This window comes from Pleurodeles waltl, chromosome 12 (genome assembly GCF_031143425.1).
Source record: "Pleurodeles waltl isolate 20211129_DDA chromosome 12, aPleWal1.hap1.20221129, whole genome shotgun sequence".
Classification (NCBI taxonomy): domain Eukaryota; kingdom Metazoa; phylum Chordata; class Amphibia; order Caudata; family Salamandridae; genus Pleurodeles; species Pleurodeles waltl.
The window spans coordinates 528,433,851-528,449,734 of record NC_090451.1 but is presented as its reverse complement, the minus strand read 5'-3'; the positions used below and the strand labels follow the sequence as shown (position 1 = coordinate 528,449,734).

Genomic DNA, 15,884 nt, shown 5'->3' with positions numbered 1-15,884 from the left:
AATTTTCTTCTTCAAAAACATAATGTTTGTTTGAAACTCTTCCGGCAGAACACCAAAAGTAATGCAAAGTATTATCTCTAAGTTTCAACCAAATTTAACGAAAGTCCTCTCATCCAGATCAAACTACTGAACATCCCAATTATCACATTCTTTCACATTTCACTGTTCTGACCATTTAACTATCACAAACATAGCAGTGTCATATTTAATAAAAATAGGCAACAACATCATTTACCTTTGCCGAAGAGCACAACTTCCTTCTGATCTTCCTGGACAGGATAAATGCAATGTGTGTTGGGCCGAGGCTTCACTGAGAAAACACCATGTTCATCCAACAAGTCTATATGAAGCTAAAAGGATAAAAAATAGTATGTAATGGAAAGGTTGCATTCCTAAAAATGATCAGAGAAGGCTGCATATACTAAGTGTAGATACCTATGGACCAGCACGTAATAAGGAAATATATCTAAAGCACTTCAGTATCTTGTACTGTAGTCATCACTCTGGTGTGTCTATCTTGGGGTCCCTACAAAAGTTTGGAACAAGGTCTTTACTGGAGACTTTGCTTTGATAGGAATACCATGCAAGAGAGTATTTAAGTGAAACTAGTTCTTACATGTTATTCAAACCTTTGCATCCTCTGAACAATTCCAGTCATAAGGCTTGGAATCCTCATCACACAAACATAGCAGTTTTAGGAACGATACAATAAGGCAATTAAAATTTAAGCGAACTGCCATGTTTTGGGTGTTTTTATTCATCAACCAATGAGGTAAATGCACTAGAGGGCAAGACACTATAGAAGCATTGAGTGTACAACATTCATTTACTACTTGTCTTTCAAAGAGGATCATAGGGATGAAGGAGGCATGCATGCATCCAAGATACCAACAACAGGGAAGGATAAAGTTACCTTTACAGTAACTCCCTTCCTGCTATTTCATCAAATCTCTTATTCTCACTAGGGGTGGGCGGTGAACTCCACTCAGCTCGTGGAGTTTTTCCCCAGTCGGCTTAGAGCGAGGAGCTGCGAAAAACTCTACAGAGCGGAGTTTTTTCCTCATTCGTGCTTGCCAACGTTAAGTTGCTGATCGCAAGCGAGGAAAATCTTACTCCACACCACCTTCCGGTGAGACTTCTCAACACAGACGGTCACGGATGGTCACTACTGCTTGTTTTGAGAAACTTTCAGTTCGCGTTGAGGAAGCCGCCGCTTGAGTAGAAAATCTACTCGAGTGGCAGAAAAGAAGCACCCTCTTGCACTGCATGTGGTGCCATTCGCAATGATTTTACAGCGCAGGACAAACACCCGGCGCTAAAAATCAGCGCAAACAGCACAACCTAAAGCACTCCTCCACTTGCAGAGCTCTGCGTACTGCGGTGGAGTTTTTAGGTCATTACGTGAAACTCTGCGAACTCCGCTCAGGCTTAATTCTCACCCTGTGAATGCCGTGGCAAAGGATGGTGGGGCAGCAAAATGTTTCTCAAAGCTGTGAATATATAGGCTAATTCAGCTTACGTGTCACATCACATTAGCCTTCATGCTTGTTCGCTTACACAATGTAATAACGATCAAAATGTAACCAATCAGTGACTGGAGTAAGCAACAGGCTACCGCTAAGAAGACAGAACGTAAGGAATTTAGGAGTAAAGAAGTCATCATTAAGATATCATCCCACTTCTACGATCTTGATATCACCCAGTCCTAAAACGTGGTGCATTTCACAGAAAATAAAACAGGGGATGAAGTCAAATGAGCATTTGAGCCATCAGAAAAGGAAGCAGAAATAATTAAGGCATATTGGCAAAACAGCATTGCTCGCGGAAAGGGAATCATGAGAATTAATCTTGCAGAATGTGTCTCAAGTGTTTAACATTACTACCCAACAAACTCTACTGACAGGAATATTCATAAAGATGACAAAGATGCCACCATCACTATGTTGAAAGATTTTCCTAAAAAAGTAGAACAGTTAGTGAGCCAAAAGGTGATTCACCTGGTAGTAGTACCTTTGGATGCAGGCTTGCCTGCATCCATATTGCCAAAGGTCACTAAAACAGACAATTTATTGTATCCAGAAAAAAATCATAGTAAACCTGTCACCTTCCTTTTCTATATCTTCAGCTATCTAAGCAAGAAATTATATTCTGAATTTCTCCTTGTTTACCCGAAGCTATCCCAGTGCATCTTTGCAATCACATCCACTGCCATTTGTTCAGGCTTGTAACCCTCTAAGGCTCTTTCCCTCAGTGCTGGTGCTGCCTGGTGCAGCCTTTCTGTTCAAAGTACTAGCTAACATGAGACCCCGTTGCTGTCCTCAGCATGGACCTCCTGACAACAGTAAGGTTGACAGATAAAGTGAATGCATCAAGAACCCTCTGACAATCTCTCAAGGACTTCTGGGTGTATGTTCGCACAGATCTACTTTTAGGCCTTTCTAAATTGGTCCTCTCAAGCGCCCCCGATTTAAATACCTTGGAGGGCTTTCCTTTTCAGGCTGAATTCATAATTATATGATTTATTAAAAACAATGAGGAATGTGTAACACAGCAAGTTATTATGACACATTTTCTTAATGTATGCTGGTTTAGTTTTGTCTCACTTTTTATCTGGCTAACTTTCTCGGTTCTTCATCTCCTTCCTCAGCATATCTGCCAATTCTAGTTTCTTCTGCACAGTCAGGCCTAACACAGGAGTCAGCCCCTGTTCTCCTAGCTTTTGCCAGGACACTGCTGAGTCTTCAAGCACTTTATACATTGTGTGGCTGTTTCAGCATTAGCTGATCGTACTGCTCTCCAGTGGTTAGCTACACTATCCTTAACCTTTAGTCTATTCTTCCTACTTTACACCAGGAGGTCATCCATCCGTCACGTTATTCGAGTTCACATGGTCATTCTACTGTGGTATGTGATCATCCCTCAAATCTGCTTCCTCCCAGTGCCTAACTACATATCCTTAACAGTTGGTTTTCTAATATCCTGCCATCTTTCCTCTCTAGTAACTGTCTTCATGTAACTCCCTGTTGGCTTTTCTCACCTTACGTCAATTATGTTTTCTTCCAAATGTTTGCATACATTTTGTTTGTGTTCTCTTTGTCCCTTATTTTTTTAAATGCCCAGCCCTAATTGCTTCTCCTTGGCCTCCATCTTTCAAGAATATCCTCAACACTAAGAGCATCAAGCACCCAATTTAATTTATTGGTTTGGGTGATTTTTTTCATTAGCTCTGCCTACTGTCTCTTGCTTTGTGCCTGCTGGCAACTTTTTCTTCTTGATTCTACTCACACCACCCTCTTTAGCAGATTCCTTAAGATCTTTTCTTTGACTCTTTCAGCCCAGTTTCTACTTGCTGTATGTTTCCTGTCTGGATGGGTTTCCTCATCATCCCCTAAATGAGATGTCCATGCATTTTATTCCATGGCATGAAAACATTTTTTACATCACTCTGCCTTGAATTGACACCTTTTATTAGGTGAGCCCTAAAACTGATATATTTGCCAGCTGTACACTGGACTGGATGCTCATTTGATGCTGTCACAGTGCTTGAAGGTCATGCCTAGGATTGCAGAATAAAGAGGATATCACACAGTTCTTCAGAGTTATAGTTTCTTTGGTCCTGTTCCTCTTGGCACTTTCACCTCTTCTGCTCCAAGTTGACTGCTTCTGTTTTCTGATCATACTTTCCTCATGAGATTATTGTTCCACATACACAGCTCTTTTAAAGGCTTGACTATTCTTTGTTTCATTGTCATCACTGATGCTGGGATTAGAAATAAATGTACTTACATATTATATTTCACTCATGGGCTTTAATAAACTCTTACAACTTGAACTATTGGTCCATAAGCTTATCCAATGCTAATGGAACTGCAGGGATGGTATACAACCCCTATGAAGAATGCATTCAGCTCCAGAATGTAATCACCAATCAGAATGGTACTGCATCACAGGAACAGATTCAATGATCTCCTAATGGAAGATACCCTTTGACAACCTTGTAAACAGGATAATGCAGTTTATTGAAATCTTCTTGATGTACATAAAAATTATTTTGGTCAGTTCCCAGATAGCCCAAATAGTCCTTTATGCTCCTGAGAAGTCCTGAGTGAAAAAGCCAATTTGTTCGAAACCAACATTCTGAAAAATGTATTCCTCAGACACTCATTCAATAGGAGAATGAGTACCGCTTCTGCAGGCCCATAACAAAATGTTACATTCCTTCAGTCAAGACCTGTGCATGCATTTTGATGCAGAGGGAAAGTGACAGTTTTCAGCCTCTGTGTCTGGCAATGGGCCTTAGTTGATGTTTTTCTAGGTGCCCATCCAGGGTGTATTCTGAATGACTACCTAGTGTCGACCTATTGTAGTGTCAGCCGCTTTCTTGTAAGTCCTGCATCGTCCCAACATTCAGTGTCATAGAAGTCTCCCAAGTGCTTGTTGGGTCCGGAATTGTTTTCCCCCAATTCACTCATTCTGTGCTGGGCTGCAATAACAAATGCCAGGTAAAATGCAAATGTCATTCCTACAAGTCAACCAATGGTTCAATACAGACGCCTATAAACACAGAGCGGAGAGAGAGAGGAGCTTTAAAGAACCAGTGTTAAAGTGATCTCCCTGCTTACAAATGTACATGTAAAAAAAAAAAAAATGACAGACTTCAATTTGCTGAGAAAAATAATTCCCTCACCTTTCCGAGGTCGCTTATGCTCCTCGAACAAAGACGGATGGGCTACACAAAAGTAATGCTCCTTAAAAGTATTTATTAAAAAGGGCACAACCCCTCACCCAAACCAGGTGGCAGACTTCATCACAGGGGTGCTCCTTCACCAATACCAACTGGTAATAGGCTGCTCATCAAGAGCTATAGATTAGGAGCAATTATTTTTGGATGTAAGAAGGGTTGTGAAAAAAAGGTTAACATTGTAGTAAAAAGGGACAAAGTGAAAGTTTTATTAGAGTTAAGTCTTACCTTATACAAGATTTTACAAAAACCAAAACAGACTGGGGTGTATGATGCATATTACAATAATTATATCATCTCCCTGGGTCTTTTGGAGTAAGATGGCTGTGGGAGAGCAAGGTCATGGGAAGGAAGCAGAGAAGAAAGACCACTAATGATATAAGAAGGCTGCTACCTGGTTGGATGTAGGAGCAAAAATGTTCCAGTACTGAATAGGGGGCAGTTTTGACATGGAGCAATTTGGAAATGTGCTTTTTGTTTTTCCCTCTCTTTTCCCCCCAACTTTAAGTCTGAAGATATTCACAGAAATCCGTGATCCATGCAAATATAGGGTGGTGACTGCTCTCTTAGGAGACAGATAGGGCAGCCTCATTAAAACGGATGGAATGATACATTGATAGCATTGATTAATATTAAGAGTGATGATTCCTAGGAACACCTGAATTAGTGCTTAAGGGGATGCATGTAGTTTTCTATTAGTGCATATGGTGTTTGACCTTTCATCAGCCATGAGTGGAGGGTGATACCCATGAGAACACTAACCAGTGGAATTTTGATTATTTATAGATTGGAGTACAACTGATGAGTGTGCAGGTTTTCTTCTAATTGCACTTGCTGAGTTGTCATAGTCCAAAATTGTGGTGTGAGATGAAAGCCCTCTCAGATACACTCAAATGAGAAAGATACACTGTCGAACTAGGCGACTGAGGAGAGGATGACACCAACACCACCCTTAGCATCATCCTCAGCAGTTAGAAAATGAGGCACAGTAGGATCATGCCAGAAAGCTCTGATTAAATTACTGGGACTCGGAACATTGCATTCAGTTATGTGATGTATGTTTTACTTTTGGCATACCCTCTGGAATGTGAAGCACTGAAATGGAGAGAGAGAGAACATTCTGTGACTGCCTTTTATTTTCCATTCCACTTTATCTTGCCCTTTTCATTATTATTCTTGAAATGCAAGTCTGTGGTACACATTTTACCTCAGCATATGTAATGCATGTTCCCTATTTGACAGAAGACGTCCTACGATGACAACCAGAAAGTCATGTTTGGCCACTGGATTGATATGTTTGTGGACTATATTCTATTTCTATTCCTCATTCTATTTGGAGGAGCATAATCCGAATGCTGAAATTGTTGTCTGGCTTATGTTTCAAATTATGCTTGCTATCTGAGGCATTATTATTTAAAGTGCTATTTGGACTGTAACTAAATATTGACAAAAAGACACCTGCATACAGCAATGTTAATGACAATAGGAGTGCCCGAGGACTACAGATTGACTAAGTAGATGGAACAGAAAAGTCAATGTCTGCCATTGAGGCTCACCTGAAAAGATGGGAGAGCAGAATTGTGGAGGCTGGGACAGCAGAGAAACCCCTGGATGGACAGAACTGCAGGAGCACAAAAGGTTTACAGACACAACCGGAACACCATTATCTTAATGGCTAATAAGCTGGGGGCACTAGAGAATGGAAGAAGGGCATCCAACACCCAAGTTCTGACTTTTCCTCCAGAGGCACCTAAAGAACAAGTTACTTACTTTCTCCAATACTTTATCTGGTAGAGACTCTATATTGCCGCAGATGTCTTATCTTAGAATTATCCCTAGAAGTCAGACCAGATTCAGAATTTGTTTTAGCAGTTCCCTTGCTTACCAGAAGGGGGTGTTAGTTTGCCCCCACCTGCTGTCAGAAGTGATGTATGCAATGTCTGTGTAAGTGTCACCCGAGCATGCTGACTTCAGTTCATGACTATATAATGCTTCTTTTGGTCAGAGTCTGGTGCCCCCCCTAAGATCACTTGAGGCCCCCCGAGGGGGGGGGGCCCGCCCCAGTTTGAAGACCTCTGCGTTAGGGGTTGTTTATTGGCCATTGCATAGCATATTTTTATACACAGGACAATCCATCTGGACACGGGTGCAGGAACCTGCCCTTATGCTGTGACCGAGATCCTCCCAAAGGGACAGGGCCTCAGCCACCCTTGACTCCACAATGGCAAAGGAAGCCCATTCCTCTATAGTCATGGTAGGATAGGAGAAGAGACCAAACCAGTGTGTGGCGAAGTATCCAAACCACTAGCATCCACTAGTTCCTCATAACAGCTGTTTTTGGGCTCATTAAGGGGGTTGAGGGTCACCATAAGGGTCCTGAGGAACTCCCCTCCCCACACACACACACACGCACAAATCATCTCCCTCTCCAAGCATGTCAAAAGGTAAAAGGCATTGGTGACAATTTGGAAGGTCTGGTTCTGGCCAAAGCCAGAGCTGGTGTCAACGACAATCATCTGGCTCCATATAGGAGTCAGTTATGAAGATGGGGCCACTGCAGGGCCTCAGCAGCGCTGGAAATGATGGCACAGGAACAGGCTCTGAGGAAGATTGTGGTCTAGCAGACAGAGCCACTCCGGATCCCTCACTGGATCCAGGGGGTCTGACTGGTGCTGAGGGCAGACCCATGGGTGGCTCCCTGAACCCTTGGGACTTGTAGACACTCCAGAGGGATCAGGTGGCCGAATAGGAGGTGCATGGCCTTATAAAACTCCTTGAGTTGGTCAGGGCATGCTCCAGGCTCTGGGAAACTCTGGAAGGTGCATGGGGGACTCAGGCACAGTCTCCAAGGTGGCTGCATGGGAGAGGGGCCTCAACTTGTGACGTTGTTCCCGCACTTCAGCCAGTGACTTGGCCCAGTGCAGTTAAGTCGAAGAGTGTTTAACATACATATATATTTTTTTGGGACATACCCAACGATGACTCTGACCGTGAAGACGAACGTCGAGTGCGGCTCAGCGAATTGTCTTGGGACCCCCCCACTTGACTGGGATCAGGGATGGCACAGAGTCTTCATACATCAGATGACCAGGACCTTCAGTGACTGCTCCGACAATGCCTTTGGGTGCATGATGCTACTGTCATCACAGGTCTTGGAGTTGTGGTCCGGCTCCAAGCACCAAAGACAAACCAGATGAAGGTCTGTCACAGACATCTGCCTGCAACAGGCACCACAGGATTTAAAACCCACTGTTTATTTTAGATCCCTGACACACTGGGAGACAATGTCTCAAAAAAAGCTTTGATAAAACTTTAAAAAAAGGTCAGTCAAAAACCTACTGGAGGTAACTCTCTCTGGATCTGCACTGACTGGTGTGGACAAAAAAGAACTGTCCACTCACTGGGGTGGCGCCTATGTGCGCTGGCATGGGGAATATTCTAAGGTAAGGAATATGCAATTATAAGTCTGTCAGATACAGGGAAAGCAAGCGTTCCTTTTAAGTAGAGTTCGAATTGGGGTGTGTTTCTTTCCCCCAATCTATCTTTGATTTCTTTTTTTTCCCTCTACCTCAATTCCCTTCACACCTTTCTTCTTTTGTCTACTAGAATTGGTACCAATGGTTTGTGCAGCCTCTTTAAAGTGAAACGTTGATAGTTAAGCTTTCAAAATGCATTGTCATAATGAGTATGACTCGGTCAATGTAAAATGCATTGTTACCCACCCTTATGGAATAAAATGATTTAGTGTTTTTGTTCCTGTTCTACTCACCATAATAAATTATTTGTAATATTTGCACTGTTTGAGGACTGTAAGGCTTTGTTAACGCTGGCTATAGTTAACAACCAGAGAAGTAATGGTCTTCACATTATGATTTACAAAGGAGAGCAGGAAGCATCTGCAGGAAAAGAGCTGCTAAACTGGACTATCCCTGGAATGCGGTAATTGTAAAGCTGTGACTGAATATTTGAAGTCATGTGATGATGTACTTTTCACCACTAAAATCATAGGTATTACAGATGAATGTGGTAACCTGAAGATCAGTGGATTGTTCAGTAAATTTTTCAAAACACAAGGGGGGGAAAAAAGGGAGAATTGGGCGGTCCAGTGTACGTTCTCCCAATAATATGCAAATATAAAGTGGTACACTGTTCCGAATAAGAGGAAAGAAAAGGAGTCCTGAAATTCAGGAGCAATGGTCCTCACACACCTTGGTTGGTGTCATGCTTCATCATCGGACAGCTCCTCGTCAGACCGGCGCTGCAATGTCTGACGGGCACCCCCCGAGGGGGGGCTCTTTGCCGGAGATCTTTTTATATAGTCGATGATGCCGTGGGACCTAATATGGATCTGAGAAAAGAACAAATCCACAAGAGAGAGAAAGATAAGGATAAAATTGGCTCAAATCCCTCACTCAATGATTTATTGTTTGCTATTGGGAGATGGTCAAAAATAAAAAAATGTAGGGAGTGGAAACAGAGGTAATGCTCGGACACTCACACAAAACATTTAAGAAAAGAGGATGGTGGAAATAATCCACTCCTCATTAGTATACGGTCGACATGTTTCGCGTCTGTGATGGTCCAACAGGATCCAGTGACGCTTCTTCAGGACCTACTAAATCAAGAAATCACTCTCAAAATATCAATATACCTATACTCCTGCTGACTATCGTACACAGTCAAGGCGTCATCAGTCACTTACTGAGGTCAAGCCGGACTGGCTTCTCTTTCCTACTAGTCACCCTAAATCAGGGGAAAAAAAGGGCTCAAATTAGCGCTGTAAAAAATCACTCCATCAGTACTAGAGAGTGATAGATTTGTGATGAAGAAAACAAATTGTGACAAACTGTGCAACACTCAGTGACCAGGTGGGTGCAAAGCAAGCCATGCTAATAACACATAGGGAGGCTTACCCTCTTTACTGAAAGAACAGGTTCCATGGGATCACGCTGGCCTCTTGCCTGGCTTACCGAAAATCTGATTGGTAAGAAACAATATATATACCGAATGGGGGACCACATGTTATAGTCCAGCATTAGTCTAAGGAATATTCCGCAAAGTAGCTGGGTAACGGTAGACCATAGCGCGGAAACAAAATTCAAAAGTAATACTTCACAACTGTGTGTAAGTATCTCATAAACACACACAAATAACAATATCCACACAGCAGAAAAAGATAATGCATAGTTTATTACTGGTACGTCACCCTTAGAAACGAATATGAAGTAGGGTGTTCAGTACAACCATATTTAGGTAGAGAAAAATATGATCGTTTACTCTAATAGGTAATGCGATGTGGCACACAACAAAGTAATTCGCCCATGCGAGGAAAATGAAGTTACGGCACCGATACATCTAAGAATGGTATACACATTCTGAAATTCACCTCTTGAAAGTAAGGCGTCTCATTTGGCCAAAAGTGAAGTACATAACCGAACCGGGTACGAGGAAAACAAATTGCTCATTTTTATATCACTCGCCCTGAAAGAAAACGTCCCATAGACTTGTGGATACAGGCACCGTCTATCAAGATTGAGTACGTCTTCAAAGACACTCGAAAGAATCTATCGAGAGAGGCTGGGTCAGGGCACTTACTTTTCAAGTAGCCGAAGTCCTCCGTAGCACCTACCCTGGGGTTCGCGGTCCCGGATGTGGTCGTAGCCCAGGGACCGGCGAGTTTAAATATAACGCGTAATAGGCGCGTATGTCTTAATTAGGGGAATCGGTATCCTAGCAACCTACTAGTGAGTTGCAACCATATCTGGAAATAGACGATGGACTATAAAAACGAGGTGGTGAGAAACCCTCGTTCGTGTCGGCCATCTTAAAATGGTAAAAGGCCACTAATAGTGAGCCTAGTCTGCAGTGATTGACCAGACATCGAACAGGTCATTTAGAAATGCCAATATCATCGATCATGGCATTCATCAAATCACACAGTCTGATAATTTTGTACATCGTATGGTGAAAAACGGGGGTGACAAAGTTGAAGACTGACATGAAAGGTGTCGTCATAGGGAATCTGTCCAAACAAAAAAGGGTATATATAGGGGGGTTACGTAGTCAGAATGAACATACTGTCTATTTGGATAGGTGGAACCAAGGGATGTCATCATTGAGTCCCTGACGGTGGGTATTCAAACGATACACCCAGCGTTGTTCCAATTCAAAAAGTGAATGTGTGCCTGTCGAGTTACAAGTCTGTAGCACCACCCACCACATGTCATCTGGTGTATGTTTAAGTTCAATGAAATGGATGCTGAGTTTGGTAGTGGCGCGTCCACATCGGATATTACTCCGATGTTCATTTATCCTGATTTTCACAGGTCGTGTAGTCATCCCTACGTATCGTAGCTCACACGGGCAAGTAATCAAATACACACAATTCCGAGTGTTGCAGTTAGTGTGTTTCCTCAATTGCCAAGTGAGGAAGGGTTCAAGGTCTAGAGTGTCTATACGTTTGGTGAGTGAACAGATGTTGCAATTTCCACACGGAAAATGGCCCACGACTGGGGGAAGGTCCCATAAAGTCCTCTGTCTAGGAGGGGTGATGGTAGGTTTTGGTCGAGTATGTACCAACATGTCTTTAATGTTGGTGGTCCTCTTAAACGCAAACACAGGTTTGGGAATGTCTTCACCACCACTGCAGAGGACTGACCATCTCTTATTGATTATCTTCTTCACCGTATTTGAGAAGGGAGTGAACGTTGATACACAGGTGAGTTTATGGTCTGTGGGTTTTGGAGTCAGTTGTAATAATGACTCTCTATCACTGTACTTAGCTCGTTTGTAAGCTGTATTGATAACTCTCTCTGGGTAATGACGGTCATGTAGTTTGATCTGTAGATCAGCAGCTTGGGTGTTGTATAGTCGTAAATTGCTGCAGTTCCGTCGAAGGCGTAGGAATTGTCCAAATGGTAAGTTTTGTCTGAGTGCCTTAGGATGGTGGCTATCATATAATAGTAGGCTATTCCGATCTGTAGCTTTTTGAAAAGTGCGGGTCTCTAATCGACCTTCCTCAATGCTGATTAGCAAATCTAAAAAAGGGACCTCAGTGGTAGAGACAGAGGAGGTAAATTTGAGGAAAGGATCCAGATTGTTTATCCATGTAGAAAAAGAGTCTACCAAGGCTAAAGGTCCGTGCCAAATGACAAGGATGTCGTCAATGTAGCGACGCCATAGCTGAATATTTGTGAAGAATGGATTAGACTCTGGCAAGATAAAGCGTTTTTCAAAATTGTACATGTACAAGCATGCTAAGCTAGGGGCGAATGTACTGCCCATCGAGGTGCCATGAATCTGGTGGAAGAGTTTATCCTCGAACTGGAAAAAATTCTTAGTCAGGGCCAGACTGGCACAGTGCATGATAAAGTGAACAGGTGTCATTGACTCTAGGTTGGTAGATGTAAGGGCTGACTCAACTACATCCAGTGTGGCTGCTTGTGGGATGTTGGTGTATAAAGCCTCAACATCAAGGGTGATCAGGGCATCAACAAACACTGTTGAGTTTATGGTTTTGATCAGGTTGAGGACGTCTTTAGTGTCTCTAAGGTAAGTAGAGGACCGTTGTACAAGAGGTCGTAAAAAGTGGTCACAAAATACAGAAAGTGGTTCAAGAACAGACCCAATGCCAGAGACTATCGGGCGTCCTGGTGGAGGTAGAATACCCTTGTGAATTTTGGGGAGACAATAAAAGTAAGGAATACGGGGATCTTCCGTATTCAAAAAATCCGCTTCTTTTTGTGATATCCAAGTATTGTTAACAGCTTCTTCTAACATGCCCCTTATCTCAGTTTGCAAACAGGCCGTAGGATCCTGATCAATTTGAGCATAATAGGTAGCATCGTCAAGGAGGCGAAGACACTCTTGTCTGTACTCCTCTGTGTTCAAAACAACGATGGCGCCTCCCTTGTCTGCTGGTTTAATAGTGATATTAGTTTCAGCTGCCAGAGTTCGAAGTGCCTCATTCTCAATTTTAGACAGGTTAGTAAATCTATGTTGTGGACGTATATTTAATATGTCGGAGGTGACTGCTTTCTCGAAAGCCAGGACCTCGCAAGGCATTGATGTGTGAGGGGGTATGAACTTGGAAGGTTTTCTAAGGCCGGAGTCCTCAGGGGAATCAGTGGTAGGTCTGTCTTTAAAGAAAAATTGCAAGCGTATTTTTCTAAAGAACCGAGAAAGTTCGCATTGTAAGCGAAAAGGATCCTCCTTAGGAGTGGGGACATATCCCAAACCTTTGTTCAGTACCTTAATTTCATCAGAGGACAAAGGCCTAGAGGACAGATTTACCACTAGATCTTTGCTGGAGGGGTTTTGCCCTGGCTCCGTGTGACCATCTGTGGTTCCTCCTGTGACCAATGGACTCGTCTTCCTCTTCCTCGTCTTCTGCCTCTTCCTCTGCCCCTGCCTTGGCCTAAAAAAGGCCCATAAGGTGGCATTGGTCGGGGTTGGTAAAAGGGGAAGGGGTGTTCAGTAAAGACAGTCATAATACCAATTTGTGATCTTATTAGAACTTAGGCTTTCTATTGATAAAACTAGAACCTTATTTCGGAAGCCATCAAGCCTAGGAAGAGTTTGCACCGACTATTGAGAAATTAAGAAGATATCTGCCCTATCTTTTGAATTCTCAACTGTAAGGGTTGAACATCTTTCTGCATGTCAGAGATCTAAAAAAAAAAAACTAGTTGCGGCATCAGAAGAGGACAAGACATTTCTCTGTCAAAAAAAAAAAGATCCAGTGGTAACATGAAAAATATGTAGCCATTCTTTTGTACAGGAAACACAGATTTTCATCTTGATCATTGTTTCTCAACTGAGCGCATCTACATCTGGTGAAAGGCATTTGCTGAAAATACTATGAATTAGAAATGTTTGTCTTCCACTACAAACATGACGCATTGGGATGGGAATATAAAAATAATCATCAAAAAGGCCCCAAATCAGTCTTGAGCAAAAATTGAATTGTCTGAGTATAGGTTGCCACTAACACATAAATAAACACATTAGTCTTGGGGAGCATGGCTTGTGCGATGAAGATGGCAAACGCTACTTAATGGAGCTCCGCTGCAAAACCCCATTATCCTCACACTTACAGCGTTAATTCAGGCCATCCACCGCTGTAAACACATCAGTGACACGCCAGCACCGTGAGTCACCGCTCCCCCCGAGCGGTGGATCCTGTGTGCCTTGGTACGACGGGCTCTGGTGCTGCAGCCTTGGTTCTCGTGGCATGCTGCAGCACTGCGGGGCACACAGCATGGTCGGAGCTCCTGCTCGCCGATGCTGAAGTGTGCTGGGTGACCCACCATCACAAGGCAGTGCTGGTACAGTGGAGCAGTTGCGCCTTAGGGAAGGCGCTGCAGCATTGCTGGCACCATCTGGGCGGATGCCACAGTGGAGCCTGAACCCTGATCTGGCAACTAGGGGATGGAACGCAAGCGGGGCCTACCAAGCGGCTGAACAAGGCTGCCAAGGCTGGCCCAGGTGTGACCAGCTGTCACTGGCTAATCTAAGGTGGGTGGGTGACATACGTGGCATAAATACAAACTTCGGCCTGCCTTTAGCTATAAGGCCGGCACAGACACTCTCCCGTCCTCACCTTGTGGCTCCATGGGGAGCAGTTGCGTAATACCTGCAGTGAAAGCTCACTGAAGCTGTATTAATCAACATAATGAAGACAGAACTGCAAATCTGGGAGGACAAAGAGCATGAACCTCAACCACTAACAGAATTTATATTAAAGGCACCCAAACAGTATAGCAATATAACTCTTCAAAGGAGCCAACAGGTTTGCCGCTTACAGCGGAACTGCTGCACCACTGTGGTTGGGCCCACCAGTCTGTGTTGCGTGTGGAGAGGAGCTGTGTGTTTGCCCTGCGGCATGGTGACTGCTGCCTGGCGGCTGTCCCTGTCTCCTTACCCCTGAGGCACCTCGCCCTGGTGGATGGGACTGCTGTGCAGCCCAACATAGCACAGACAACGCACTCCTTGTTGTGCACACTGAAACCTTAAGTTGCCTGAACATCTCACTGGGTAGCCTGAGACGGTTGCGCCTCGCCTGGCTCTAGAGCAGGCAGCCTTACAACTACTGTGCTCAGCTGAGAACAAGAGACCTGTATTCCACACTGCTGTGGATATCTCCAGACTCCTTCCTAGCTCTATGCCAGCTGGCACAGCTTTGGAGGGGTTACTTAACCTGCACCTCTCGGGAAAAGCCTGCATCTGAGACAGAAATAGTGAGAGATGTGGGCACAGAGACAAGACCAGAGTTGCTTGTGCTGCAGTGCGCTCAACCCCTAGGGCTACCGACAAGCGGGCTCTGCTGCACTCCTCAGCGCATTATTGCCTGATACAGCTGGGAACCCAGGAACCTCAGTAATGTGCTTTCTGCACTCTTCAGGCACACAACTACCTCAAAACCAAGACCATCCACAGCGAAAATGGCAACACTGCCAGACACAGGCCAATGTGGAGACCATCCTGTCTCCCTGGAGGATAAACTGTATGGTATCCTGCTATCCATTGAATGTTCCAGGGCATCGCTGGAGACGAAAATTAATACTGTGGTGTTCAACCTTACCCTTTTTTACATTCGGACCATAGGAAACTGGAGGATAAAGTAGCATTACCAGAACAAACCCTGGCAACACTACAACCACAAACGGGAAGACTGAAATCCAATTTTGAAACACTGGCAGAATGTATGTGCATACTAGAACGATGCACCGAAGATGCTGAGAGATGATCTTGAAGAAATAATGCACATGTGGTGGGTCTACCTGAGGATGCAGAGGGACGAGATCCGTTCCACTATGTGGAGACCTGGCTGAGAGACCTCTGTACAATGGCCCTCTCGCATTGCTTCACCATCATGAGGGCCCACCGAGGTAAGCCCCTGCCCGGCGCAAACCCATGACCGATGGTGATCCGCTTTCTTCAGTACCGGGAAAGAGATGCTGTACTGAGGATAAGGCGGCTGCTAGCTGAAGTAAAAGGGCCAGTGCCACCATCATGTTCTTCCTGGATTACACGGCCAGTGTCCAATGACTCAGCAGATCTTTCCTTGCTGTTAAGAGCTGCTTACATGAACTGAGTGTTAAATATTCCCTACTCTGTCCGGCAAGACATCACGTGGTAGAAG

General features: G+C 43.9%; 1 protein-coding gene across 2 annotated transcripts in view; it reads right to left on the bottom strand.

The window, feature by feature from the left end:
• HYDIN (HYDIN axonemal central pair apparatus protein) overlaps nucleotides 1–15,884 on the bottom strand; it is a 2,122,366-nt gene that overhangs the window by 286,435 nt on the left and 1,820,047 nt on the right. For both annotated transcript variants that reach the window (XM_069217473.1, XM_069217472.1), the window contains one exon: nucleotides 236–350. In XM_069217473.1, the coding sequence (XP_069073574.1) occupies nucleotides 236–350 (115 nt within the window). The remainder of the gene's footprint in view (nucleotides 1–235; nucleotides 351–15,884) is intronic.